Source organism: Sus scrofa, chromosome 4 (assembly GCF_000003025.6).
Source record: "Sus scrofa isolate TJ Tabasco breed Duroc chromosome 4, Sscrofa11.1, whole genome shotgun sequence".
Classification (NCBI taxonomy): Eukaryota; Metazoa; Chordata; class Mammalia; order Artiodactyla; family Suidae; genus Sus; species Sus scrofa.
This window is the reverse complement of record NC_010446.5, coordinates 89978541-90004332: the sequence shown is the minus strand read 5'-3', so window position 1 is coordinate 90004332 and position 25792 is coordinate 89978541. Positions and strand designations below refer to the sequence as shown.

The window sequence follows — 25792 nt, the reverse complement described above, 5'->3', positions numbered from 1 at the left end:
AGAAAATTTGAGCAGAGAAAGGTAGGACATAATGTGGAAGTGGGATACACAGATAATGTGTATTTTTCCCTTTTTTATTGTATCGAAGGCATGTGAGAAGATTCTGTCAGTTCAAGAGAATATAATTTAATAATAATAACAACAACGAGAACACAACAACAATGATGGCTAACATTCACTGAGCTCTTTCACGTGCTAAGCACTGTGCTAAGGGGTCCAAGTTCTTTACTTTCCTTTTTTCTTCTTATTCTTAGGGCCACACCTGAGGCATCAGGAGGTTCCCAGGATAGGGGTCGAATCGGAGCTGTAGCTGCCCGCCTACGCCAAAGCCATGTGGATCCAAGCCATGTCTGCAACCTACACCACAGCTCAATGCAATACCAGATCCCTGACTCACAGAGCGAGGCCAGGGATCCAACCTGCATCCTCATGTATACTGGTTGGATTCATTTCTGCTGCACCACGATGGGAACTCCTCCAAGTGTTTACTTAATTCCAAGTGTTTTACTTAACTCTCAAGGACTTCCTGTTGTGGCTCAGTAGGTTAAGAACCCACCATAGTGTCCATGAGGATTCAGGTTAGATCCCTGGCCTCACTCAGTGGGTTGAGGATCCAGTGACCCTTAGCTTGGGAACTTCCCTATGTTGCTGGTGTGGTTGTAAAAAGAAAAGAAAAAAAAAACCCTCCATTACACACACATTTTATTTATTTATTTGTTTATCAAAAATATTTACTGAGGTGTTCTTGCTGTGGTGCAGTGGCTTAAGAATCCGAGCAGCTGAGGTTGTTGCAGGGGGGCTCGGGTTCCATCCCCAGCCTGGCACAGTGGGTTAAAGGATCCAGTGTTGCCCCAGCTGTGGCTCAGATTCACTCCCTGGTCCAAGAACTTCCAAATGTCGAAGGTGTATCCATTAAAAAAAAAAAATTACTGAACATTCGCTATGTGTTAGATACTCTGCTAGATGCTGGGGATACAGTGATAAACAAAATTGTCATGCTTTCTATTCCTAAAGAGCTTACGGTATAGTAGGAGAAAGAGACATTAAACAAATAAAAATAAATATTTAATGACATACGATAAAGTCATTTCAGATAGAGAGGTCTAGGAAGGTCTCTCTTAGAAGGTGACATATGTAAGATGAGACCTAAAGAATAGGAACTGGACAGGCAGAAAGAAGGGCCTTGAGGAAGACGTAAATAACCCTAACATAGCAAAATATTTCCTCTAATAGGGGAGCTGAAAGGAGACTGGGGAGTCTAAATAAGGATAGTGGGGGGTGGAGTTTCCTTGTGGCCTGGGTTAAGGATCCAGCTTGGCCACTGCTGTAACTTGGGTCACTGTTTTGGCACTGGTTTGATCTCTGGCCCAGGATCTTTTCCATGCCAGGCATGGTCCAAAAAACAACTCCCCCCCAAAAAAAAACCCTTAAAACAACAAACAAACAAACAAACAAACAAAAGCAGGGTGGGGGGAGTGATACTAGCTGGGGCTGGAGATAGATGGGCTAGACCCTCCAGAACTATGTAGACTCAAGTTTTAATCTGAGTGTACTGGGAAGTCTTGCAGAATTTTAAGCAGACAAGTGAAGGATTCAATTTTTTTTAAATTTTGTTTTTTAGGGCCACACCCACGGTGTATGAAATCTCCCAGGCCAGGGGTTGAATTGGAGCTGTGACTGCCAGCCTATGCCACAGCAATGCAGGATCTGAGTCACGTCTGCAACCTACACCACAGCTCACAGTAGCACTGGATCCCTGACCCACTGATCAGGGCCAGGGATTGAACCCGTGTCCTCATGGATACTAGTCAGGTTCATTACCTCTGAGCCACAACAGGAACTCCAAGGATCCGATTTATATTAAAAATATTACTTTAGCTGTATTGTAGAGCCTTGATTGGAGGGAGCCAAGAGCAAAAGTTGTAGAGAGTTGCTTGGCGTTTATTGTAGCAGTCCAGGTTGTGAGGATGCTGCCTGTATATACAACTTGGTTGAAGATGTGCAGAAAAGTGGAGAGGTCCACTAGTTGGAGGTAGAGTCCAAAGGGCTTGGTTATAGAGAAGTTGAAGCCTTGGTTCCCGGTGTGAATAACAGGGCTGATGTACTACTACCCTCCTTTTTCAGTCTAGGAGACCAGAGCTCCAAGAGGTTAGTAACATGTCCCAGGAGGCGTGTCTAGTAAATGACACACGAGGATGTATGAGGATTTGAACATGGGCCTGGTTAACTCCAGAGAAAACACACGTAAACAACACACAGTACTCTCTCCCAGGAGAATCACAATCCTGCTGCTTTCTAAAAGGACAGAGGTGGTTGTCTTCTGAATTGTAATCTCTCTGCCAATCGTGACTCCATTCGATGAGTTACCAAAGAGAAAGTCAATATCTGGGCATGGTTTCTGCTGTATGTCCTGGAGCAGATTAGAAAATGTTATCTGGGTCATATGCTGGAAATGATGTTATTCCCTACATATTTGACCTCAGTAAGTAGGTTCAAATCTGAAGGAGTGGGAGCGATACTCCTAGATATTCAAATTCTGCTGCCAGGCAGAGACCAAGCTCTGTCCTTTCTCATGGGATCAGGAGAAGATGTGTCGTTCCTGAATTCTTTGGAGGCCTTTTAGCACCTTACGTGACATTGTGGAGGGCAGCTGGCCTGGGTTCAGAGGGCTTTCTGTAATAGGAAAAGGAGAAAAATAAACTAGGTCAATAGGGACCAGTGCTTCAGGCCACTCCTCATGGATATCGAGGAGGTCTGGAGAGCATAAGTAGGCAGATAGGGATGTTGAAAGCACAGGCAGGATTCAATTTAAAAAACAAGTAGGTTAAAAACTCAATTGTAAGTGGTGATCCTAATACAAGACAGCTTCTCAGATTTATTTTGGGGATGTCCTGAGACTTTTGGTGTTCTGCTGGTATTGGTGCATCTGTAAATCGACACTTTTATACCTATATTTGTTAAGTCAAAGGTCTGCAGAGAGAGGTAAGAATGTAAGAAGGGGGGAAACCATGGGCTTACCTCTCCAGACTGATGAACTTCAGTGTAAATTGTGGTGGAGTCATTATTTTTCAAAGGTGTTAGGGTTCCTCTTTCCTGTAAAACAATCATTCCCATTTGGTTCACACAGAGACATGGACTCTTGTGTACATACATTCCCAGGAAAGGCAGTGTGACAAAAGAGGAATGATGTCAAGGTTCTTCAGGACAGGAGTTCCCGTCGTGGCACAGTGATTAACGAATCCGACTAGGAACCATGAGGTTGCGGGTTCGGTCCCTGCCCTTGCTCAGTGGGTTAACGATCCGGCGTTGCCGTGAGCTGTGGTGTAGGTTGCAGACGCGGCTCGGATCCCACGTTGCTGTGGCTCAGGCGTAGGCCGGTGGCTACAGCTCCGACTCAACCCCTAGCCTGGGAACCTCCATATGCCGCGGGAGCGGCCCAAGAAATAGCAACAACAACAACAACAACAACAAAAAAGACAAAAGACAAAAAAAAAAAAAAAAAAAGGTTCTTCAGGAGGGAGGCTAGGGAGTGATTGGCAAGAGGAGCTGGACACCAAGCACCAGCTCTTTTATCTGTGAAGGATTAGTCACCTTTCCTGGGCCCCAAACAGAAGCACAACACTCCAGCCAACTGGTGGGCTCAAGAACCAGAGAAAGGCAGAAGGGTGACCTTGTTGGCAGGTGGTGTGAAGGGAAGAAAACCATCTTGTCCCGTGTCCAACTCTACTCTCCTTCTTCCATTTTGAAGAACTAATCCACACACCAGTTGGTTATTGTATGACATCTTTTGTCTCAGATCTTTGCTACCTATAACTGGAGATATTGCCTGTGATTCTAATTATCTGGTCATCAGGTCATTGGGGTCTCCTCAAGCATGGGGAACTGGTGGAGTAGGAATACTTTAAGAATGACTCTCCTTACAATAAAAGTCCAGCAATAACAGAAGTCCCCCCCATGCCCATAGTTTTTGGCATTTTAAAAAATGAATTAAGGAATATTTAGGGTATCCTCAAACCTCTGAAACTCGCCAGAGTATCATGTTTTGCTTTAAAACAAGTAAATGTGCTGGAGATTAGTCCCTTGGTTTCCTGACAATGGTTCATGTGGTCTTCAAGAGGACATTGGAAAGGCAATTGAAATATATGAAGTGAGAGTACCTTTTCTTATGTGCTATCTTCAAGGAGCCTACCTTGCAAATACCTGCAAGGGACCTGGGGAGGGGAGATTTGCTGGTGGAATCCAAGATTTCTAGCCAGATGAGTGCTTCTGGCAGTTGAGGAATGCTGGGCTCTCATGACTTATTTTTCTGAAGACATGGAAACTGACCTCCCAGGATGTGTACTGTTCTTTAGAAATGTACCACCTGCAGGTGCTTTATTTTGGGGTTGTTGGGGGAATTACTGATGCACGATGAGGAGTTCCAGATGACTGACCAAGACCATCCTGTTATGTTGCTAGAGGGGAGGGGATGAGTTGAGCGTTACTCAAGACTTTAGGGTCCTCTACTACAGAAGAATTGCAAATTTTTAGCCTTCTTTCCCTCTGAGAGACTCTTTTTTTTCCTTTTGTCTTTTTTTTTAAGGGTCAAACCCAAGGAATATGGAAGTTCCCAGGCCGGGCGTCGAATCTGAACTGCAGCTGCTGGCCTACACCACAGCCACAGCAATGCAGGATCTGAGCCATGTCTGTGACTTACACCATAGCTCATGGCAACACTGGATCCTTAACCCACTGAGCAAGGCCAGGGATCAAACCTGCATCCTCATGGATCCTAGTCGGGTTTGTTAGCTGCTGAGCCATGACGGGAACTCCCTTGAGAGACTCTTCTGAGCTTCCCTATTTCCCCTATATCCAGGATGAGAAGCCCCCCTGCTGGGAGCTCTCAAACTTAATTGAAATCTGATCTGCCCAGCAACTATTTACTGAGCATCACACTAAGACTTTGAGGAAGAGGGAGGAAGATATAATTTTCCCTTATTAAGCTGAAGGGACAAGACTTACTGATGCATTAAGTAGGTAGATTAAGTGATGTAAGGCAGAGCATGAGTAAACATTCCACGGGGGTGAGAACAGTGGGGTCCAGAAAGATCCCACACACAACTCTGTAGCTCTTGTCGCTGTCTTCAAGTTTGCTGTTGTGAACATCATTTGGACTTAGATGATTGTGGTGACAAGTTCATGAATAATGACTGTAAAAATGATGACCATGATGGAGTAGAAACCTAAAAGTACTCACCTGATTTGCATGGGTGACCTGAGCATAGACAGTGTTCCCAGAAGAGAAGGAAGCATATTCTAAGTTCCTCACGGTCTCTGCTGTTAACACAGGAAGGCACATTCAGTGGTTGAAGGACTCTGGTCTATTCTCCCAAGGCCCTGTCTACTCCAGGCCACTCTCTGACCCCAAATAGGCAGTTGTTCAAGGCATTGCCCTTCCTTAGGGTTCATTTAGGTATTTATTTGCTTTTTAGGGCCGCACCCATGGCATAGGGAAATTCCCAGGCTAGGGGTCAAATCAGAGCTATAGCCATTGGCCTAATGCCACAGCCATAGCAATGTGGGATCTGAGCCACATCTGTGACCTACACCACAGCACACAGCAACTCCAGATCCTTAACCCACTGGGCGAGGCCAGGGATTGAACCCATGTCCTCATGGATACTAGTTAGATTAATTTCCACTGTGCTGCAATAGGAACTCCAGGGGTTCATTTATTTTTGACAGTATTTGGAATTCCAGGTTGAACCAGAACCCTCTCAGCCATGTGATCTATTTCTAACCTCATCTCTTGGGGGGCACATGGTCTTGAGGTACCCTAAAGCTTTAGGCTTCCTCTGGATTCATAGGAAGGGAAGATTCTGGGGCCAAATAGCACTGTCTACACAAGAGCTAGGGAAACTTGCTCTAGCATAGTGGAGCCAGATTGTTTCACACAGAGAAAACTATTAAAGTTTTCATAGCTTTCGTAGCTTCTTAGGTTGATTATATTAGAGATGAGGAAAAAGAGGCTCAGAAAATTTTACTGATTTGGTGCAGTCACGCAGGAAGCGATGGGACAGGAATTTGAATGCATGCCTTCTGACTCCAAGCCTTATGCCCTGTACCTGAAGTCACCTATCTCTCACCCATGAATTGAGACTGATCCCAATGTGACCAGAGCCCATGTTCCTGTCTCTATATCATACTTTCTCTTTTGATGATATCTACTCAATGCCCAGGCCCTGGCTGAATAGAGGGATGGAGTCAGGCTGTTTGTCTTTGGACCTTTGATGCTTCTAATCCTGTCTTTCCACTGCATCTGCTGCTGGTAATGGACAGGCCATGAGCCCTGTCACTGGCATGTAGTCTCTCCATCAGCAGAGTGGGGAATGACCCTAATCCCACTCTAAGAAATTGCATGAGTGACCACTTTGCATTCTTGCAAGGGACCCTGTAGGTCTCACAGGGGACAAACTTGCACAGTTATGGGTCAGCTCCCCTTGTATCTTCTGGTCCATCTGAGTCATGACGTTCAGACTCCCTCCTCTTTCATTATCTAACCCTCTGACCAGCCCCCGTTCTTTTCCATTTGGGCCTTCCCATCTGTTTTACGATTGGGAGTTCAGAGGCTGGAAGCTCACCACCAGCTCCTTGGGTTTGCTGAGCAGGGAAATGAAAGACATCTGAAAAATAAAATCAGGGAAATTGAAATTGTGAATGTTGTGAGATAAGCCTTCTACCCCCTACCCCCAAATAGATGTCACTCTAGAGGATGTCATGAAAAGGGACCACAAAGGGAAGGGCAGGCAGGCCCGGAGGCTGGGTCCTGAATTTAAGAGTAGGATGCCTTTCTTAGGAGATTATCATGTGTGTATTCACAACCCAGGTGTGGTCCCAGGGAACTAGCTGAGCCAGGGTTTGCATACGCCTTCCCTTTATCTGTCTTCCACAAGACAGATTTTTTTTTTTTGTCTTTTTTTTGGGGCCACGCCTGCTGCATATGGAAGTTCCCAGGCTAGGGGGTGAATTGGAGCTGCAGCCACCGGCCTATGCCACAGCCACAGCAACGTGGAATCCGAGCTGCGTCTGCGACCTACACCAAAGCTCACGGCAACACTGGATTCTTAATCCACTGAGAGAGGTCAGGGATCGAACCCGAATCCTCATGGATCCTAGTCAGGTTCGTTACCGCTGAGTCATGATGGGAACTCCCAGACAGCATCTTATGGAGGCCCCAGACTCTACGTCTCTGGAATCTTGGAGAAGAAGCAAGTAGGAAGAAAGGAAACCTGCTAATTTTTTCCTCCGAACACACAAGCAGGCAAAGATGACTATACATATCAAAGGAACCACCATTATAATCCATCTGGTGTCCAGGTGTACATTTTTTGCATTAATAACACCTGAAAAGAAAAAAAAAAAAGAAATTGTACTTGAGACACATCGAATGAGGCCAAGTGTTTTCCTTAGAGCCTTGACTGCACTAAGTCTTCTAGGCCACCTTTGGGGACTGAGTGGGTTCGTCAATACCTGGAGGGCCTGGGGGTCTGGGCAGGCTTTCTGAGAGAGGGAGTCCCATGTGCCAGACAGGGCCGAGAGAAGCCTGGTAGAGCTGGGGGTGGGGTGGGGTGGAGGAAGCAATCTTGCTTTCCCAAGGGCTCTGAGTGGGCTGGAAAAAGGGTTGGTGGAGAGGGAGGGAAGGACGAACCTCTGGGTGGGGAGTGGGAGGCACAGAGCTCCCGAGGGTGTCTGTCCTCTCCCAGCATCCCTTGGCTGCCTCCCTTTGGGCAGCTATTTTGGGAATCTTGGAGAGCGCAAGGGATACAGCACCCACAGCTGTTCAAGATGCTGCGAGAGACCTGAGACAGACGGTTACCTTTGCAGAGGCTCTGGACAGAGACAGAGGAGGAGGCATTGCTGACAGGATTCTCAGCTATGCACATGTAGGTCTCGTCTCTGAAATTCTTGGGGTCCCAGGAGACAGTGAGGTTTGCTTCACTTGGAAGCATGCTTCCTGAGACCTGCCAGCTGAATGAGACGTTATCATTTGGATCCTCCACGGAGCAGGTCAGGTGGATCACACAGGTCTCATTCCTAGACCTTTCAGTGAGAGTGACAACCTGAAGGTTCCCCAGCCGTCCTGTGTGCAGAGAAGGGGCCTGGATTTAGGACAGATGGCCTGGCTCAGCCCTCTGCGAATAGTATCCCTCACGTCATTGTTTCTGTATTCCCCCTCACACTGCTCTGTGCTCTATAAATAAGCCTGTGTGTGCTGCCTAATGGGTGGGACTGAGGTCAGGGGTGACCAAATGATGAGGGACATCAGTATGAGACAGAGTAGCCAGTGGGAGAAGTGGGAAGGGAAAGACTGGAGTTGACACCAACTAGTTGGGTGATTTGGGGCTGATCATTAAAAATTTTTGAACTCCAGTTTATTCTCAGGGTCCTTTCTAGCCCTAGTTCACTGCCTATTGTGTAAAGAACATTTGGAGACTAAGCTAAGGGCCAGCCCTACCTTAGCCTGGTCAGAAACCCGAAGCCCAGGCACAAGAGCCCTGTTTCTTCCATCATCGGAATTCATAGCTGGGGTAGAAGACAGAAGCTTAACTTCCTTGGGGAACTCTATTTCCCACACATCTATGGAAATTCTGGTTCTCAAATGATGACAAAGAGACCTTAACGCAGAGTGTCAGCAAGTCAGGAAAAGAAATGTTGAAAACTAAAGAATTAGGAAAGAAGAAGTGAAGAAATTGAGAAAGCAAGCAAGCAATTCTGTGGTACAGAGAAATGCAATATATTTGAGCATTTTAGAGTACATATGAAGCAGAAATTTCTGAAAGCAGAGACCAGAAAGTATTACCTTGTAACGTCTCAGCAGCTCTGAATCAATGGGGACATAGAAACAGTACAGAAAAGACCACTGACCTAGACTTAGCCTGAGGGTTGAAATTAAGCTGACCCAATAGAGAACACAATGACTCCAACCATCTGATTAGAAGGGACTGACTAATGCTATAAGCTTAGCTGAGTAGAGGTGGTGCTAGAAAAGAATTTTTATGTAATGGCAAGAGCATTGGATTTGGAGTTAGGAAGACCTGGGTTAGAATTGTGGCTTTGTCATTTATTGGCTACACAACTATGGACAAATTGTAATCTCTCTGTGCCTCAACTTCTTCATTTGTAAAACTGGGCGATAATATCTCCTTCTGGGGTAAGTATAAGGGTTAAATGAGACAGCTCATAGCATGGCAATGGCAAATATTTGGCATGAATATTACATCTTCTTCAACCAATGTTCATTGCTGATCTCAAAAATTTATCTTGATTCTTTTCTCCACTTGATGAATATATAATTACCTACTTGACATTTCCATTTGGATATGTATATCTTCCATGTGTATCTTCAACTCAACGTGTTCACAAGGACTCCTGTTTTCCTCTCCAAGACCTTTTCAATCTGCAGCTTCTGAATTCCATCTTAGTTGACAACTGCATACTTGCCCCAGCCAAAAGCCCTGGAGGCACTCCTGACTCATCTTTTCATCTCATATTCCCACATCAGGAAATCTTACTGGCTTTACCTCTAAAATATATCCAGAATTCAACCACTTCTCACCACCTCCACTGCTGTCCTGTGGTCTAAACCAGCATTATCTCTTGCTTGGATTATTGCAAAGGCTTCCTAATTGGTCCATCGCTTCCAGTCTTTTTTTTTTTTTTTTGCTTTTTAGGGTCACGTGTGTGGCATATGGAAGTTCCCAGGCTAGGGATCGAATCAGAGCTGCAGCTGCTGGCCTATGCCACAGCTACAGCAATGCGAGAACCGAGATGCATCCGCAACCTACACCACAGCTCACAGCAGTGCTGGATCTTTAACTTACTGAGCGAGGCCAGGGATTGAACCTGAATCCACATGGATACTAATTGGGCTCATTACTGCTGAGCCACAACAGAACTTGGCAGTGGCTTCCACTGTCCCTTGAGGCCTGCTGTCAACAGAACAACCAAAGGTATCATTTAAACAAGTAAGTCAAATTGTATTACTTCTCTGCAAAACCCTCCAGTCACCAGGGGCATAAGCCAAAGTCCTGGTGATGGCTCTCAGGGCCTTATGTGACATGGCCCCTTGCTTCCTGACTGATCTCATTTCCTGTCAACTGTCCTCCTCACTCTGCTCCTTAGTAATTAATCTCCTTGATGTTCCTTGAGGCTGCCAGATGCACGGGAGTGCCTGTGCTGGATGGTTTTTCATCCAGATGTCTGCATGGCTCACTTTTACTTCTAACAGGTAAAAGAGTCTTGGCTCAAATGTCATCTTCTCAATGAAGCCTATTATGACCATTCCATTTAAAATTGACCTCTGCTCTCTGGCACTCCTGATGCTCCATATTCCTTATGCTGGTCTTTTTTTTTTTTTTTTTTTTTTTCTTTTAATAGGGCCACGGTTGTGGTATATGAAAGTTCCCAGGCTAGGGGTCGAATTTGGAGGTACAGCTGCTGCTTATGCCTATGCCACAGCAACACCAGATCTGAGCCACATCTGGGACCTACACCACAGCTCACAGCAATGCTGGATCCTTAACCCACAGAGTGAGGGAGGGATCAAACCTGCATCCTCGCAGATACTAGTTGGGTTTGTTTCCACTGAGCCGCAAAGGGAACTCCCCCCATGCTGTTCTAATCTCTTTTCTTCATAGCACTAATGGCTTACGTACTGTGTCATTTGTTTATATATTATGTCTATTGTTTATTATTGTCCCCATTTTCCCCACCCAGAATGTCAGCTCCATGAGGGCAAGGATCTTTGCTCACTGATGTATTTCAGTGCCTAAAACAGTGTCTGTGGTTAACAAATATTGTTGACTCAGTGAATAAACGTAACATGACTCTAACTTCCTTCTTAACACTGAACCCTAGGCAGTTACACCCAATTAATTGATATTGGCCTAAAAGATCAAATCGTTGCCATCCTTTGCCTGGTCAATGTGTTAAAAAATCTATATAATTTATATCTAAAAATTCCTTTGCAATATTGTAAAATATGTTGGTGTAGCTTACACATCTCTTTGTGTGTGTGTCTTTGAAGGAGTGGTACCCTAAAAGGCCATGAGAAGGCATTGGCAATGAACCTCAGGAGTGTGGTTGTTGCAGAAGTCGTGCTTGGTCTTCTAAATAGCGGCAGAAGAAAATTGTCTCAAGTGTGGTGGATCCCGGGGTCTAGGAATCACAAGACTTAGGTTCTAATCTCAGCTCTGTCACTAACTGCTGTGCAATACCATTGAACTAGTTTCCTGCTAGACCTCGAACTAACTCCAAATGCCATGCTTTTTACCACTAGGCTATAGTGTACACCTGCAGTCATATAGGATTGAAATGTATTGTTTTTTTAGTCCATACATAATTAAACCCCAAGCTTTGACTCACTGAAGATCCTCAGATAATAACTGTAAAACACTACGGAGGTTGTGGTTATCTGGGCGGTGTAAGATCCTGTGTCTGCCATCGTCAGGTTGCTGAGTTGCAGAGAGTAGGACTTGGTGACGTTCAATCGATTGCTCTGTTTTGGATCAGTTACGTGTATTAGTGGACTTTGTGCCTTATTTGGCCGTATGAAGATGATAGATTTTCCATCGTGAAGCCAGGTGATGGACATGATCTTCTCTTCTTCAGGGAACTTCAGGGGTAGAGTTACTGACTCCCCCAGGGTCCCGTTCACAATCAGTGGGGTTGAGCTGGTTTGTGAAACTGTATTTCCTGCAAGCACAGAAAGGAAACTCCTATAACTTTCCCTGCCCATCTCCTGCCCACCCCCCACCCTTTCTCCTTATTCTGCCAATCCGTCGGAGCTCTCTGATACAGAAGTCCAGGGATGTGAGGAAGAGGGAAAGAGTTAGGAGAAGTGTTGAAATGGACATGTTGAAATGGACAATCACAGAGTCTGACAAATGTCTACCACTCTTGGCTATTGGGTAGTTGGTCCAGGTGATCCTGGCCGATCTACCTTCCCACACTTGTTGGTCACTCCTAGGTCATGGCCACACTGTCCAACCCCAGTTTCTGAGTTATGGGTGCATGAGATGGAGAAGAACAACCACATCAACTCCCTGGCACGGACTCCAAAACCCACAAGTCTTTGCTGATGAAATATAATTAAAGCTCGACATTTTCTAAATACCTACTGTGTTCAGCATAGTAGGGTTGTAGGATTAGAGGTTGTAGGATTAGAGGATTAAAGCTCGACATTTTCTAAATACCTACTGTGTTCAGCATAGTAGGGTTGTAGGAATTTACTGTTCTTCTTATATGTTATTTCATTTGATGTTGACAATTCTGTGAAGCAGGTATGATGAATATTATTGTCTATTTATAGACAAGGAACTGAGGCACAGAGAAGTTAACTAATTTCCCCAGGGTTACACAGCTAAAGAATAACAGTCAGGATTCAGACCCAACTACTTTGATGCTAACTAATTTGTGCTCTTTTCATGATACAAGAAGATATCTCTTTTGTTGCAAAAGATAATAGTCTAGTAACTGAGGGGATAAAACCTGATAAATATAAAAGTAATAACATATAATGGCTGTACTCTCATGAGCAGATCACAGAGCTGTTAAAGTATGAGCAAAAAAAAGTGAAATAATCACAATTCTTCTTCTTCTTTTTTTTTTTTTTTTCGTTGCCACCCAGAGGCATATGGAGTTCCCTAGCCAGGGATGAGATCCGAGTCGCAGTTGCAACCTGCGCTGCAGCTGCAGCAACACTGGATCCTCAACCCAGTGTGCTGGGCCAGGGATCGAATCTGCATCCCATCGATGCAGAGATGCCACTGATCCCATTGTGCCACAGTGGGAACTCCACAATCATTCTTAAAGAAGATACTTCCTTAGCATCATTTGCCAGATTCCTAGCACTTATTACAGTATTTTGTGGTGCTCTGTTTACTAGTTTGTCCAGCTGACCATGCCCTAATTATCTTTATATCTCAGCACTGTTCCTGACACCAAGTAGGATCTAGAAATGTTTGAGTGAATCAGTGTATAAGTAACCATTACCACAACTTCAACATTCTCATGATCTTCTAGTTCAAAGGAGGGGATCTGAGCAGAGGAGGAACTGTCTCTTGGGATCTTGACACCCATCTCCTGGGTGAGTTCACACTTCCTCTCTTTCTCAGATGGTCATAAGCATGCTCATCACATGAGCAGGGCCGTCAATGCCCCCTCTTACTACACCTTTCCCATCAGCATTTTAACATGCTATTATTTGTCATTTTGCTCCTTTGTCCCTCTTGGAGTCACATGGGTGAGTATCACAAGCAAAATCTTGAGTGAAAAAAACCCCAAATACAAATAGAATACAATGGTGAGTTTCCATTTATTGAAAGCTAAAAACCAGGCAAAACAAATCTATGTACTTATTTTATTTTTTCTCCTTCTTGGGGCTACACCTGCGGCATATGGAAATTCCCAGGCTAGGAGTTGAATCAGAGCTTCAGCTGCAAACTATGCCACAGCTTGCAATGCCAGACCCTTAACCCACTGAGTGAGGCCAGGAATTGAACCTACATCATCACAGAGATAAAGCTGGGTCCTTAACTTGCTGAGCCGCAATGGGAACTCCAAAACAAATTATTATTATTATTATTATTATTATTATTTTGGTCTTTTTAGCGCTGCACCCATGGCATATGGAAGTTCCTAGGCTAGGGGTCAGAATCAGAGCTGCAGCTGCCAGCCTACACCACAGCCACAGGAATTCAGGGCCCAAGCTGCGTCTGTGACCTATACCACAGTTCACTCCACTGCTGGATCCTTAATCCGCTGAGCGAGGCCGGGGATAGAACCCGTGTCCTCATGGATACTAGTTGGATTCATTACTGCTGAGCCACAATGGGAACTCCAACAAATCTATTCTTTTAAAAGTTGGGATAGAGTTACCTTTGAGAAGGAGGGAGGGATGGGGGTAGGAGGGAGCATAAACAGGTATTCTGGGCTGCTGATAATGTGCCATTTCTTAACATGTGTTCATTCTTTGACCTGACACTTAGGATTTGTACAGTTTTCTCTTTGCATGTTATATTTGTCAGACTAAATGGGGATAAAATAATAACAAAAAACAAAACAACATAACTATAATGACCTATAAGGACCAAAAGGTCATTTTTCACTCTTTGACTTAACATCCTATAACTCCCCCCGTTGTTCACTTTGCTCACACCCTGCTGGCCTGGCTATTCCTGGAACAGATCAGGGTTGTACACTTGTAATTCCTTCTGCCTGGATTGCTCTTCCCCCAGGTGTCTGAGTGACTCACTTTTTTGTCTCTGTAAGGTCTGCAGCATAAATATTTCCTCTTAGAGAGCTGCTTTGGGACCCAGATGATGTGGTGTGACCCAGAAAGTACAAAAAGGCCCTTTTCTCTACTCTGCCTGGAACCAGCACTGATGCTTTGGGAATGTCCTGGGTCAGCATCCTTGGCTTGAATATTGTTGTTCTCTGCAGGGCATTGAGGTCTCCTCTAAGTAGTTCCACTGACAGCAGATTTGCACAACTAGAACCAGAAGAGGAGATTAAGAATTGGGAGGACACCCAAATGACTGCAACAGAAAGCTGATATGGGGGCCTAGGAGAAGTATCCTTTCTAAGTCAGTGAGGACCACCTGGAGCATGGGGGTGGTGCTGCAGTCCTGCCTGTGCTCTGGTGAAGATGTTGACTCAGCAGAAATTTGGAGTGTGTTTGTTTGCATGGCTCAGTCACTCTGAGAACATGAGTAATACATTAATTAGTGCTTTATGCCCCCATAACCTGGCCCAGGGAATTCAGGGAATACTAAGTAGGCTGAGATTAGAATGTAAAATTGTCCTTTTTTTTTTTTTTTTGGCTTTTTAGGGATGCACCCATGGCATATGGAGATTGCCAGGCTAGGGTTTGAATTGGAGCTGTAGCTGCTGGCCTATGCCACAGCCACAGCAACACAAGATCTGAGCTGGGTCTGTGACATACACCACGGCTCACGGCAACACCGGATCCTTAATCCACTGAGCAAAGCCAGGGATCGAACCTGCGTCCTCATGGATGCTAGTCAGATTTGTTAACCACTGAGCCATAATGGGAACTCCAGAATGTAAATTGTCTTGAAAGATTACCTGAACCATTTTTTTTTGGGACGGTATTAAGAAACATGGAATATTTTTGAGAAATGGGAAGGAATAAAGATAGCGGGTAAGACTGAACTGATCATGAAAAGGAGGGAAATGTCAGAGAAACTTTGGGATATCTAACCTAGGGGACTGGCTTAGACTTTTCTATAGGGAAGAGGGATATAGTGGCTGCTTCAGCTCAGCATGAAACGAGTTCAGAAGAAGAGTAGGGCCTGATTTCTCAAGAGATTTAGTAGAGAGAGGAAGAGATACATAGGGTAAGATCTTGAGTAGGAGGAGTGAAAATGAAACTACAGCATACCAAAACTTACAGGATGCAGTCAACACTGTGCTTATAGGGGAAATTGGTTCTTTGAAAAGATCAGAAAGATTGACATACGGTTAACTAAATTAATTAAGAAAAAATAGAGAAGACTCAAATTTTAAAAATGAGAAAGAGTAGACATTACTGCAGATCTTATAGAAATAAAAATCAGTCATAAGAAAATACTATGAATAACTGTATAACAACAAATTAGATAACCTAGATGAAAAAGACAAATTCCTAGAAATGGATTACTAAGACTGACTTATGAAGAAATAAAAAATCTAAGAGGACCTATGACAAGTAAAGAAATTGTATCAGTAATAAAAAACCTGACAAAGAAAAGCCCAGGACCTGATGACTTCACTGGTGAATTCTACCAAATAGTTAAAGAATAATTAACATCAATACTTCTCAAACTCCTCCCAAAAAGTAGGAGAGGAGAAAACACTTTCTCTCTTTTTAAAAATTTTTTAAATTTTATCTTATTTATTTTTTAATTTTTTTAGGACCCCACCTGCGGCATATGGAAGTTCCCAGGCTAGGGGTCAAATTGGAGCCACAGCTGCTGGCCTATGCCACAGCTCAAGGCAACACTGGATCCTTAACCCACTGAATGAGGCCAGGGACTGAACCGGGGTCCATGGATAACAGTCAGATTCATTATCACTGAGCCGCAGTGGGAACTCCAGAAAACACTTGCTAATTCATCTGATGAAGCCGGTATTACCCTGATAACACAGCCAAAGATATCATACACACACATACACATACCCCCTCCAACTATGGACCACTATCTCTATGAATATTGATGAAAAAATCCTCAACAAAACAGTAATAAAATGAATCCAGCAACATATTAAAAAGATTATACACCATGGATAATTGGAATTTATTTTAGGAATGGAAGAGTGACTCAACATATGAAAATTAATTAATGCAATACGTTAGTAGAATTAAGGAAAAAAAGATACACGATCATCTCAGGTGACAAAGAAAAAAAGCATTTAACAAAATCCAACATGCTTCTATACTTAAGAATCTAGGAATAGAAGGGAAATCCTCAGTTTGATAAAAATCATCTGAAAAATCCACAACTAACATTCTACTCAAGAATGAATGGCTGAGGAGTTCCTGTCGTGGCTCAGTGATTAACGAATCCGACTAGGAACCATGACATTGTGGGTTCGATCCCTGGCTTCGCTCCGTGGGTTTAGGATCTGGTCTTGCCGTGAGCTGTGATGTAGGTCACAGATGCAGCTTGGATCCCGCATTGCTGTGGCTCCGGTGTAGGCCAGCAGCTACAGCTCTGATTCGACCCCTAGCCTGGAAACCTCCATATGCCTCGGGAGCAGCCCTAGAAAAGGCAAAAAGACCAAGAAAAAAAAGAATGGCTGAAAGTAGGAACTGCCTCCTGACGCCAGGGCCTGAGGAGAAAGAAGTCAGTTCACGCTCGCAGTGCACGCGTGTGCGCTCCTTGATCGGAAAGAGAAAGATTTGTGGGTTAATCATTAGCCTCCTTACTACTCCTTAGTTTGCATCTGTCTAGTTTGTTTTGTAAGGAAGTCAGCTCCTTTGTTCCCATTTGAACCACTTTGCCTCTGGAACTTGAGTTCTATCCACGACGAAGGAATTTGTGTGTTGATTCATCTTATGGTCAGTTTGAGGGATGCATCTGCATATATATATATCCAAAGGTTGACTATAGATTAGCTAAGGTGGAAAAAAAATTATAGGTTGGAAAAAGTTCTTTTATGTTGGAATGCTTAAATATTGCTATGTTAAGTATTCTTTTTATCAGTGCTTAGTTTATGGGCAAATATAGGTAATTTTTGTGTACTTTGAGATAACTAAAATTCCCCAAATGGATAAATGTCAGAAAAGATCGTTTTCAGTAAACTGGGAAAATAAAAAAATACAGTTAAGATATAAGTAAAAAAGAAAAAAAAAAAAAAGAATGAATGGCTGAAAGCCTTTCACCTAAGGCCAGGAACAAGATAACCATGCCATCACTTCTATTTAACAATATACTGTAAGTTTTAGTTACAGCAATTAGTCAAGAAAAAGAATAAAAGTTATCTTAATTGAAAAGGAAGTGAAACTATTCATATTCACAGATGACATGATTCATAAGTAGAAAATCATAAAGAATCCACATAAAAGTCATCAGAGCTAACAAATTAAGCAATGTTATGGAATAGAAGATCGATTTACGAAAATACAACATTGTTGCATTTTCACTAGCACTGAACAATCTGAAAAGGAAACTAAGAAAGCAATTCCATATACAATAGTGTCAAAAAAATTAAATATCTACAAATAATTTAACCAAAGAGATTCAAGTCTTATACACTGAAAACAATGAAACATTTCCACAAGAAATTAAAAAATATCTAAATAAATGGAAAGACATTTTATGTTCATAGATTGTAAGACTCAGTTTTAAGGTAAACTATTTGGCAGTACTACTCAAAGCAAGTTATAGATTCTATTCAATCTTTATCAAAATTCCAATGACTTTCACGACTTATTTACACAAATAAAAAAGCCAATCCTCAAGTTCATTTGAATTTGTAAGGGACTCACAACTAGCCAAAACAATATTGAAAAAGAAAAACAAAATTGGGAGTTCCCGTTGGGGCTCAGTGATAATGAACCCAACTGGTATTCATGAGGACGCAGTTTCATCCCTGGCCTCGCTTAGTGGGTTAAGGATCCAGTGTTGCCATGAGCTGTGGTGTAGGTTGCAGATGCGCCTCGCCTGGGAACTTCCATATGCTGCACATGCAGCCCTAAAAAGCAAAAAAAAAAAAAAAAAAAAAGAAAAGAAAACCAAATTGGAGAATTCGCATGTCCCGATTTTGAAATTTAGATAGCTGCAGTAATCACATGTTAGTGTATTGGCATCAAGATATGCATATAGATGTCTATATGGAATTGAGTTGAGAGTCCATCATACATTTATGACAATTAATTTTTGAAAAGCGTGCCAAGATCATTCCATGGGGAAAGAATGACTCCTTCAACAAATGGTGATGGGACAACACAATGTCTGTAAGCAAAAGAATGAATCTGAACACCTATCTCACACCTATGCAAAAATTATTTCAAAAACTTTAATAGCTTAGTTATAAAAGCAAAAAAAAAATATAAAATTTTTTTATAAGGAAACAGAGGTAAATCTTTATCAGATTGGATTTAGGAATGGATTTTTAGATATGACACCAAAAGCAGGAGATATAGAAAAAAAATAAATTTAACTTCACCATAATTAAAAAAACTTTTGTGCATCAAAGGACATTATCACCATAATGAAAAGAAAACACAGAATAGGAGAAAATATTCATAAATTATTTATCTGATAAGGATTTATGATTCAAAGTAAAGAGCTCTTACATCTCAAAACCAAAAGACAAATATTCCAACAAAGAGGGGCAAAGGAATTGAAAAGATATTTCTCCAAAGAAAACATACGAGTGGCCAATAAACACATGAAATATCATTAGCCCATATGCTCAATATCATTAGTTGCTAGGGAAATGCAAATCAGAATCACAACCATCTACTAGAGTGGGAATTAATATAATAAAAAAAATAAACATTGGTAAGGATGTGGAGAATTAGAATTCTTATACATTGCTGGTTGGAATATAAACTGGTATAGCCACTGTAGGAAACTGTTTAGTGATTCCTCAAAAAATTGTGTTATCATATGATGCAGCTGTTTCATTCTTGGGTGTATACCTAGAAGAATTGAAAATAGGTACACCAATACATACTTGTACAGAAGGTTCATAGAGGTACTAAACTCAAGAGTCAAGGTGGAAACAACATAAATGCCCATCAATAAATGAGTGGATAAATAAAATATGGTATATACCCATGGTCGAATATTATTCAGCAATAAAAAGAATGAAGTATTGATACATGATACAGCATGAATGGACCTTGAAAACATTGTACTAAATTAAAGAAGTCAGACATAAAAAGTCACATATTGCATGATTTCATTCATATGAAATCTCCAGAATAGGTAAACCCATGGAGACAGAAAGCAGATTGGTGTTTACAAGTGGATAGAAAGAGAAGACATGAGAAGTGTTTGCTTAATGGGTACAGGTGGTGAAATTCTTTTGGGGGTAATGAAATGTGGAGTAAGAAAAGTGATGGTTGCCCAACTTTGTGAATTTACTAAATGTCACTGAACTGCACACTTTAAAATTACTTTTATGTTTTGTGAATTTCACCTTAATAAAAAAAAGGCAAAAATTCTCATTGTGTATGGTAACACAACTGAGGCTAGATCTGGAGTCAGAGACTGAAAACTGGAATGCATGGAAGGCTGGTGGTCCAGTGGGGACAGACTGCAGATTCTGAGAAGTGGAAAGACACAGCTGTCCTTGAGGGTAATGACAAAATGTAAAACACCTCTCTGGAGTTCCCGTCGTGGCGCAGTGGTTAACAAACCCGACTAGGAACCATGGGGTGGCGGGTTCGATCCCTGGCCTCGTCAGTGGGTTGACGATCCGGCGTTGCCGTGAGCTGTGGTGTAGGTTGCAGACGCGGCTCGGATCCCGCGTTGCTGTGGCTCTGGCGTAGGCTGGTGGCTGCAGCTCCGATTCAACCCCTAGCCTGGGAACCTCCATATGCTGCGGGAGCGGCCCAAGAAAATGGCAAAAAAGACCAAAAAAAAAAAATAATAAAAAATAAAAAAATAAAACACCTCTCTACCTGTGGCGAGCAACCATAAACATTTGAAGGTGTGGGTGGTTGGTGAGAAGTAGATAACACGGCTCGGGGGAAGTGGAATTATTGGGTTGCAATCTCTTAGCAGAAAAGCCTGCAACTTTTTGACTAAAAACCTCAGAATCATTTGGTTGGCCCCCATGTATTGGCTGAACATATATTTCCTACCCCTGTTCTCCCTTGGGCATCAGAATACTTGCATCTGCGTCTCAAGAGTTAGTTCTTATTTCTTCCTCCTTCCAAGTCGAATATGACTGTCTCATGTATGTGGTTCATGGAGCAACATTAGGGTTACCTGGTAGCTTATTTTAAATGTAGATTTTTTTTTTTTTTTTGTCTTTTTGCCATTTCTTGGGCCGCTCCTGCGGCATATGGAGGTTCCTGGGCTAGGGGTCGAATCGGAGCTGTAGCTGCCAGCCTACGCCAGAGCCACAGCAACGCAGGATCCAAGCCGCGTCTGCGACCTACACCACAGCTCACGGCAACGCCGGAAACTTGACCCACTGAGCAAGGGCAGGGATCGAACCCGCAACCTCATGGTTCCTAGTCGGATTCGTTAACCACTGCGCCACGACGGGAACTCCTAAATGCAGATTCTTTGTCTCCATTCCAGAATCAGCATTATATCAAGATTCCCCAATAACATTTAATTTTAGAGATGGGTTCAGTTTTGCAAAGAGACAAAGACATGAGTCTCTGCTCCTAGACCAGGGAGAGGTTCTGGAATATATAGATGAAAATTTTTTTTTTTTGTCTTTTTAGGGCTGCACCCACAGCATATGAATGTTCCCAGGTTAGGGCCAGCCCATGCCACAGCCTCAGCAATGCCAGGTTGCAAGCCGCATCTGCAACCTACGCTTGTGGCAACTCATAGCACTCAGTGGGATTCTTAATCCACTGAACAAGGCCAGGGATTGAACCCACGTCCTCCTGGATACTAGTTGGGTTAGTTACGGCTGAACCACAATGGGAACTCCTGAATATATAGCAACATATATGTGTGTGTGTGTATATGTGTGTGTGTGTGTGTGTGTATATATATATATATATAAATCAATTCTTCCTCTTTCTGCATCTTATACATATTTCCCAAGTTTCTGTCCTCCTTCCATTATTCTCCTTAGCTTCACTTTCTATGCTGTGATTTCTAAGCTTCCAGCCCGGCTCTTCTTTTAGTCCTAGATTTCTGGCTGCTTTCAGGAAATCTTCTCATGGATATCACACTAACATCTTAAAATTGGTTGGTCCAAAATTAAAATCACCTTCCTCTTCATGGCTGCTCCCGCCTCCCTCCAACTTTGTAAACTTTTTTTGCTACCCTGTCTGAAATCTCACTTGCCTTCCCCCCGAAATGTTTCATATCCTTTTCCCACTTGATTTATTCCCTTCTTATCATTTATCACTATCCAATATGTGATTTTACTTATTTATCTTGTTTATAGTTTGTCTCCTCTGCTAAAATGTTAACTCCATGAGGGCAGGAATTTTTGCCTACTTTGTTCATGGCGTAGCCCCAGAAACCAGAACAGTGCCAGGCATCCAGTAGGTGCTCAAAGAATATTTATTGGATAATCTTTTTCTTTCTTTCTTTTTCTCTCCCTTCCTTACTTTCTTTCTTTCTTCCTTCCTTCCCTTCTTTCCTTCCTTCCTTCCTTCCTCCCTTCCCTTCCCTTCCCTTCCCTTCCCCTTCCTTCCTTCCTTCCTTCCTCCCTCCCTCCCTCCCTCTCTCTCTCTCTCTTTCTTTCTCTCCTTCTTTCTTTCTCTCTTTCTCTCTCTCTTTCTTTCTTTCTTTCTTTCTTTCTTTCTTTCTTTCTTTCTTTCTTTCTTTCTTTCTTTCTTTCTTTCTTTCTTTCATTTTTAGGGTCATACCTACAGCATATGGAAGTTTCCACACTAGGGGTCATATCAGAGCTACAGCTGCAGACCTATACCACAGCCACAGCAACACAGGATCTGAGCCACATCTATGACCTACACCGCAGCTTGCAGCCCCACCGGATCCTTAACCCTCTGAGTGAGGCCAAGGATCAATCTGGATTCTCACGGATATTAGTTGGGTTCTTAACCCACTGAGCCACAACAGAAACTCCTATTTATTGGATGATTTAATGAATTCTCTTTACTTTTCAGTCCCATTGCCAGTTTATCTAGTTAGTTCTACATCTATGGTGACCTTGCTTCTGTCTTTCTTTCTCTTGTGCTGCTGCCATGTTTGTCTAGCTGCCATTGTTTCTCAAGAGCTTGCCACCTACTGGCTAATGAAATTGGGGTAAGTTTTTAAAACTATAGTAACAGTGTATAATAGTACATAATAATAATATGGGGATAATAATACTATAGACTCGCAGAACTGTCATAAGGCTTATGTATACTATGCATGTACAGATAACCCAGTGCCTGGAACACTATAAGCCCTCAATGAATATTAACTATTTTTATCTGATACACTGAGCTAATTTTGGGCTAGCTTTCCTGTCTCATCACCTGCCCCATCTGTCCCTAAATCCTATATTTGGGCCCCAGTAGACCACCTGTGGTTCCCCAAACATGACATGAACCTTCATGCTTCATGTAGTGGATAGCAGGGAATGGAAAGCAGGAAGGCTCAGAGAATTCCTTTCTGTCTGTCAAATTAAGTATGCTGAACCAGCTAGATCCAGATTTGCATCAGAGGAAAGGAGAGTTGGAGAACATTTTTTTTTTTTCTGCAATAAGCAAATCTGAAAGGACTATTTATAGTACTTCAGTTTGGCACAGAAATTTTGGCTAAGCTGAACTATAGATTTTCAATATTTTTTTCTCAGTGCAATCTTCAGTATGATTAAGATCATGAGGCTCAGGAGGAACTTGTAACCTACCAGAGATCACACAGTAAGATAGTAGCTAATTTGCTGAGAGGGTTTCCTTCGTAATCCTTAATCTTAATCTTTTCTTAATCCTTGTTCTTTATGCAATATGTTTATCATAAACTCAACATGTTTCAGAAAACTCATTTCCCATATCCCGGCAGATAATTCCCTTAAATATAGACACAAGTAAAGTTGTTAACTCTGAACCATTTCAGGCTTTAAGTTTTCAAATTGCAAGGCAATGGCAGGTCATCAGGCACCACTGTGAGCCCCACCAGATCCCTTGGCAGAGAGATAGACAGACACCCATACAGAGGTGATTTAGATTAAGCAAGCTGCACAAAACCAGGACTCATTTATGACTACCTGGGTCCCCTTCAGCATTTACCTGGGTCAAGGCAGAAGACAAGGGTGAGAGACTGGAACAGCCAGATCATGCTCTTAGCAGTGGAGATTGGTGCTGGAGACCTCAAGGCAGTCAATGTTCTTGCCAATTTCTCATAAACTGAAACTGCTTTTTTTCTGACACTTCCTCCTTCTTCTCAGAGGCGTGGCAACATCTTCATACTAACAGTCATAGTTTTACTTTATTATTAATCTATTTTTTATGAGCAAAATGATGCCAGAAAGATGTTACCGGAATCCGGGTTCTTGTTCATGCAGCCGAAGAATGAACTTCGCAAATAACACAGGCAGCAGGCAAGCAAAGTCTTTATTACAGGAAAGCAAATAGCTCCCAGGACTGCTGGGAGTGGGGAGAAGAGCCCCGCAACTCTCTATTTTCTTTTCTTTCTTTTCTTTTTTTTGTCTTTTTTGCCATTTCTTGGGCCGCTCCCGTGGCATATGGAGGTTCCCAGGCTAGGGGTCTAACCGGAGCTGCAGCTGCCAGCCTACACCAGAGCCACAGCAACGCAGCAACCTACACCACAGCTCATGGCAACCCCGGATCGTTAACCCACTGAGCAAGGGCAGGGACCGAATCCGCAACCTCATGGTTCCTAGTCGGATTCGTTAACCACTGCGCCACGATGGGAACTCCTCTCTATTTTCTTTTAGGGGTTTGTGTTCCTTGAAGATGGGGGGGGTACCAATGTGGGGTCCATAAAAATATGGTTTTTTCCCGTTGACCTTGCCCAACTACCTATATCAGTCCTTGTCCAATGGGGTCTTAGGGGTGGAAATGTCCCATAAATGTCTCATAGTTTCTTTGTCCTTTTCTTCCCTAAACTGAGTCACAGGGGATTAGGGATTAATGTCCATCTGGGTGTAAGTACACTCCCTGTAGTAAACAAGGCCTGTGGGGATCTTACTCCCTGGAGCCTTAAGCCACAAATATTAATCAATAGCCATATCAAAGATTGCATCACAGCCCATGCTCCTACACCGACTACCTGAGTTATTATTCTGCCACAAAGTACAAAAATCTTGTGTGCAATGTGAATTGAAATGTTTACTTTTTTCCTTTTTGTATATCTTTTATTGTGATAAAATAACTGAAATTAGCAGTTCCCATTTTGGCTCAGTGGGTTAAGAACCCAACTAGTATCCATGAAGATGCACATTTGATCCCTTGCTTCACTCAGTGGGATAGGGATCCAGTGCTGCCGCAAGCTGGGGTATAGACCCCTAGCCTGAGAACTTCCATATGCCACAAGTGTAGCCCCAAGCAAACAACAAGAACAACCCCAAAACCCAAATTACATATTGTGGTTATGTAACCTAAAATTTATTGTTTTAACTGTCAATTCCATGGTATTAAATACATTTACAATGCTGTGCAAGCACCAGCATTATATATTTCCAAAACATTTAATTACCTTTGACATTGTGATTTATAAGAAATATATATTTGGGAGTTCCTGTTCTGGGGCAGTGAAAAAGAATCCAACTAGCATCTATGAGAATGTGGATTTGGTCCCTGGAATTGCTCAGTGAGTTAAGGATCCAGAGTTGCTGTGAGCTGTGGTGTAGTTCGCAGATTCGGCCTGGATCCCGTGCTGCTGTGGCTGTGGCATAGGTTGGCAGCTACAGCTCCAATTCAACCCCTCACTTGGGAATTTCCATATGCTGTGGGTGCGGCCTTAAAAAAAAAAAAAAAAAAAAAAAAAAAGAAATATGTATTTTGGTTACTCAGATTTCTTATATATATTTGGCTTTTGTCTGCAGCTCCTGGCTCAAGGCTCTTGAAACCCTTGGAAAATTTCCTGAGGCATCAGAGCAACGCAAATATCTTTTGTTTTACTGTTTGGTCCCTTGTCCTGAGTTTCTGAAATCTCTACAGAGCCGTAAAGGTGAAGTGGGTGTCTTTTATTCCTAACAAACACCTTTCCAATACACATGCGTTTATGTTAATGAGGTGATATTTGGACTGCATCTAAGGGTGGCTGTTGGCTGCTAGGGGAACTAGCCAATTAGCGGGTTGGAATTTTCAGTCCCAGCTCCTGACCTCCAAGGAGGCTTCAGGTTGAATCAGTCGCCAGTGGCCAAAGATTTCATCCATTATACTGACGGAATGAAGCCTCTGTAAAAAACCCAAAAGGACAGGTTCAGAGAGCTTCTGTGTTGGTGAGTATGTGGAGATTTGGGAATAGTGGTTCCCTCCTTGCCCTTTATCCATACCTACCCATGCATCTCTTCTATCTGGATGTTTCTAAGTTGTGTACTTCCTTTTTTTTTTTTTTGTCTTTTTGCCTTTTCTAGGGCCACTTCCCGCGGCATATGGAGGTTCCCAGGCTAGGGGTCGAATCAGAGC

At 42.8% G+C, this 25792-nt stretch overlaps 2 protein-coding genes across 4 annotated transcripts in view; both read right to left on the bottom strand.

Moving 5' to 3' along the window:
- SLAMF6 (SLAM family member 6) lies at positions 111-23741 on the bottom strand. Of its 2 annotated transcripts, none has more exons than XM_001928567.4 (8): positions 23429-23721; positions 11404-11733; positions 7856-8119; positions 7269-7382; positions 6621-6662; positions 5237-5316; positions 3019-3093; positions 111-2673 (listed from the first exon to the last, which is right to left on the bottom strand). In XM_001928567.4, exons 1-8 carry the CDS (start codon positions 23475-23477, stop codon positions 2662-2664), a joined length of 966 nt encoding a protein of 321 aa, XP_001928602.1. In that variant the 5' UTR covers positions 23478-23721; the 3' UTR covers positions 111-2661. The 2 variants fall into 2 exon arrangements, with proteins under 2 accessions (XP_001928602.1, XP_020945230.1); XM_021089571.1 differs by having other exon boundaries at positions 1589-2673; positions 7169-7382; positions 23429-23741.
- CD84 (CD84 molecule) overlaps positions 23857-25792 on the bottom strand; it is a 48457-nt gene continuing 46521 nt past the window's right edge. The window contains exon 7 of one of the 2 annotated variants that reach the window (XM_021089567.1): positions 23857-25561. In XM_021089567.1, the coding sequence (XP_020945226.1) occupies positions 25469-25561 (93 nt within the window). In that variant the 3' untranslated portion in view covers positions 23857-25468. The remainder of the gene's footprint in view (positions 25562-25792) is intronic. The other variant, XM_013996867.2, reaches the window with a different exon arrangement.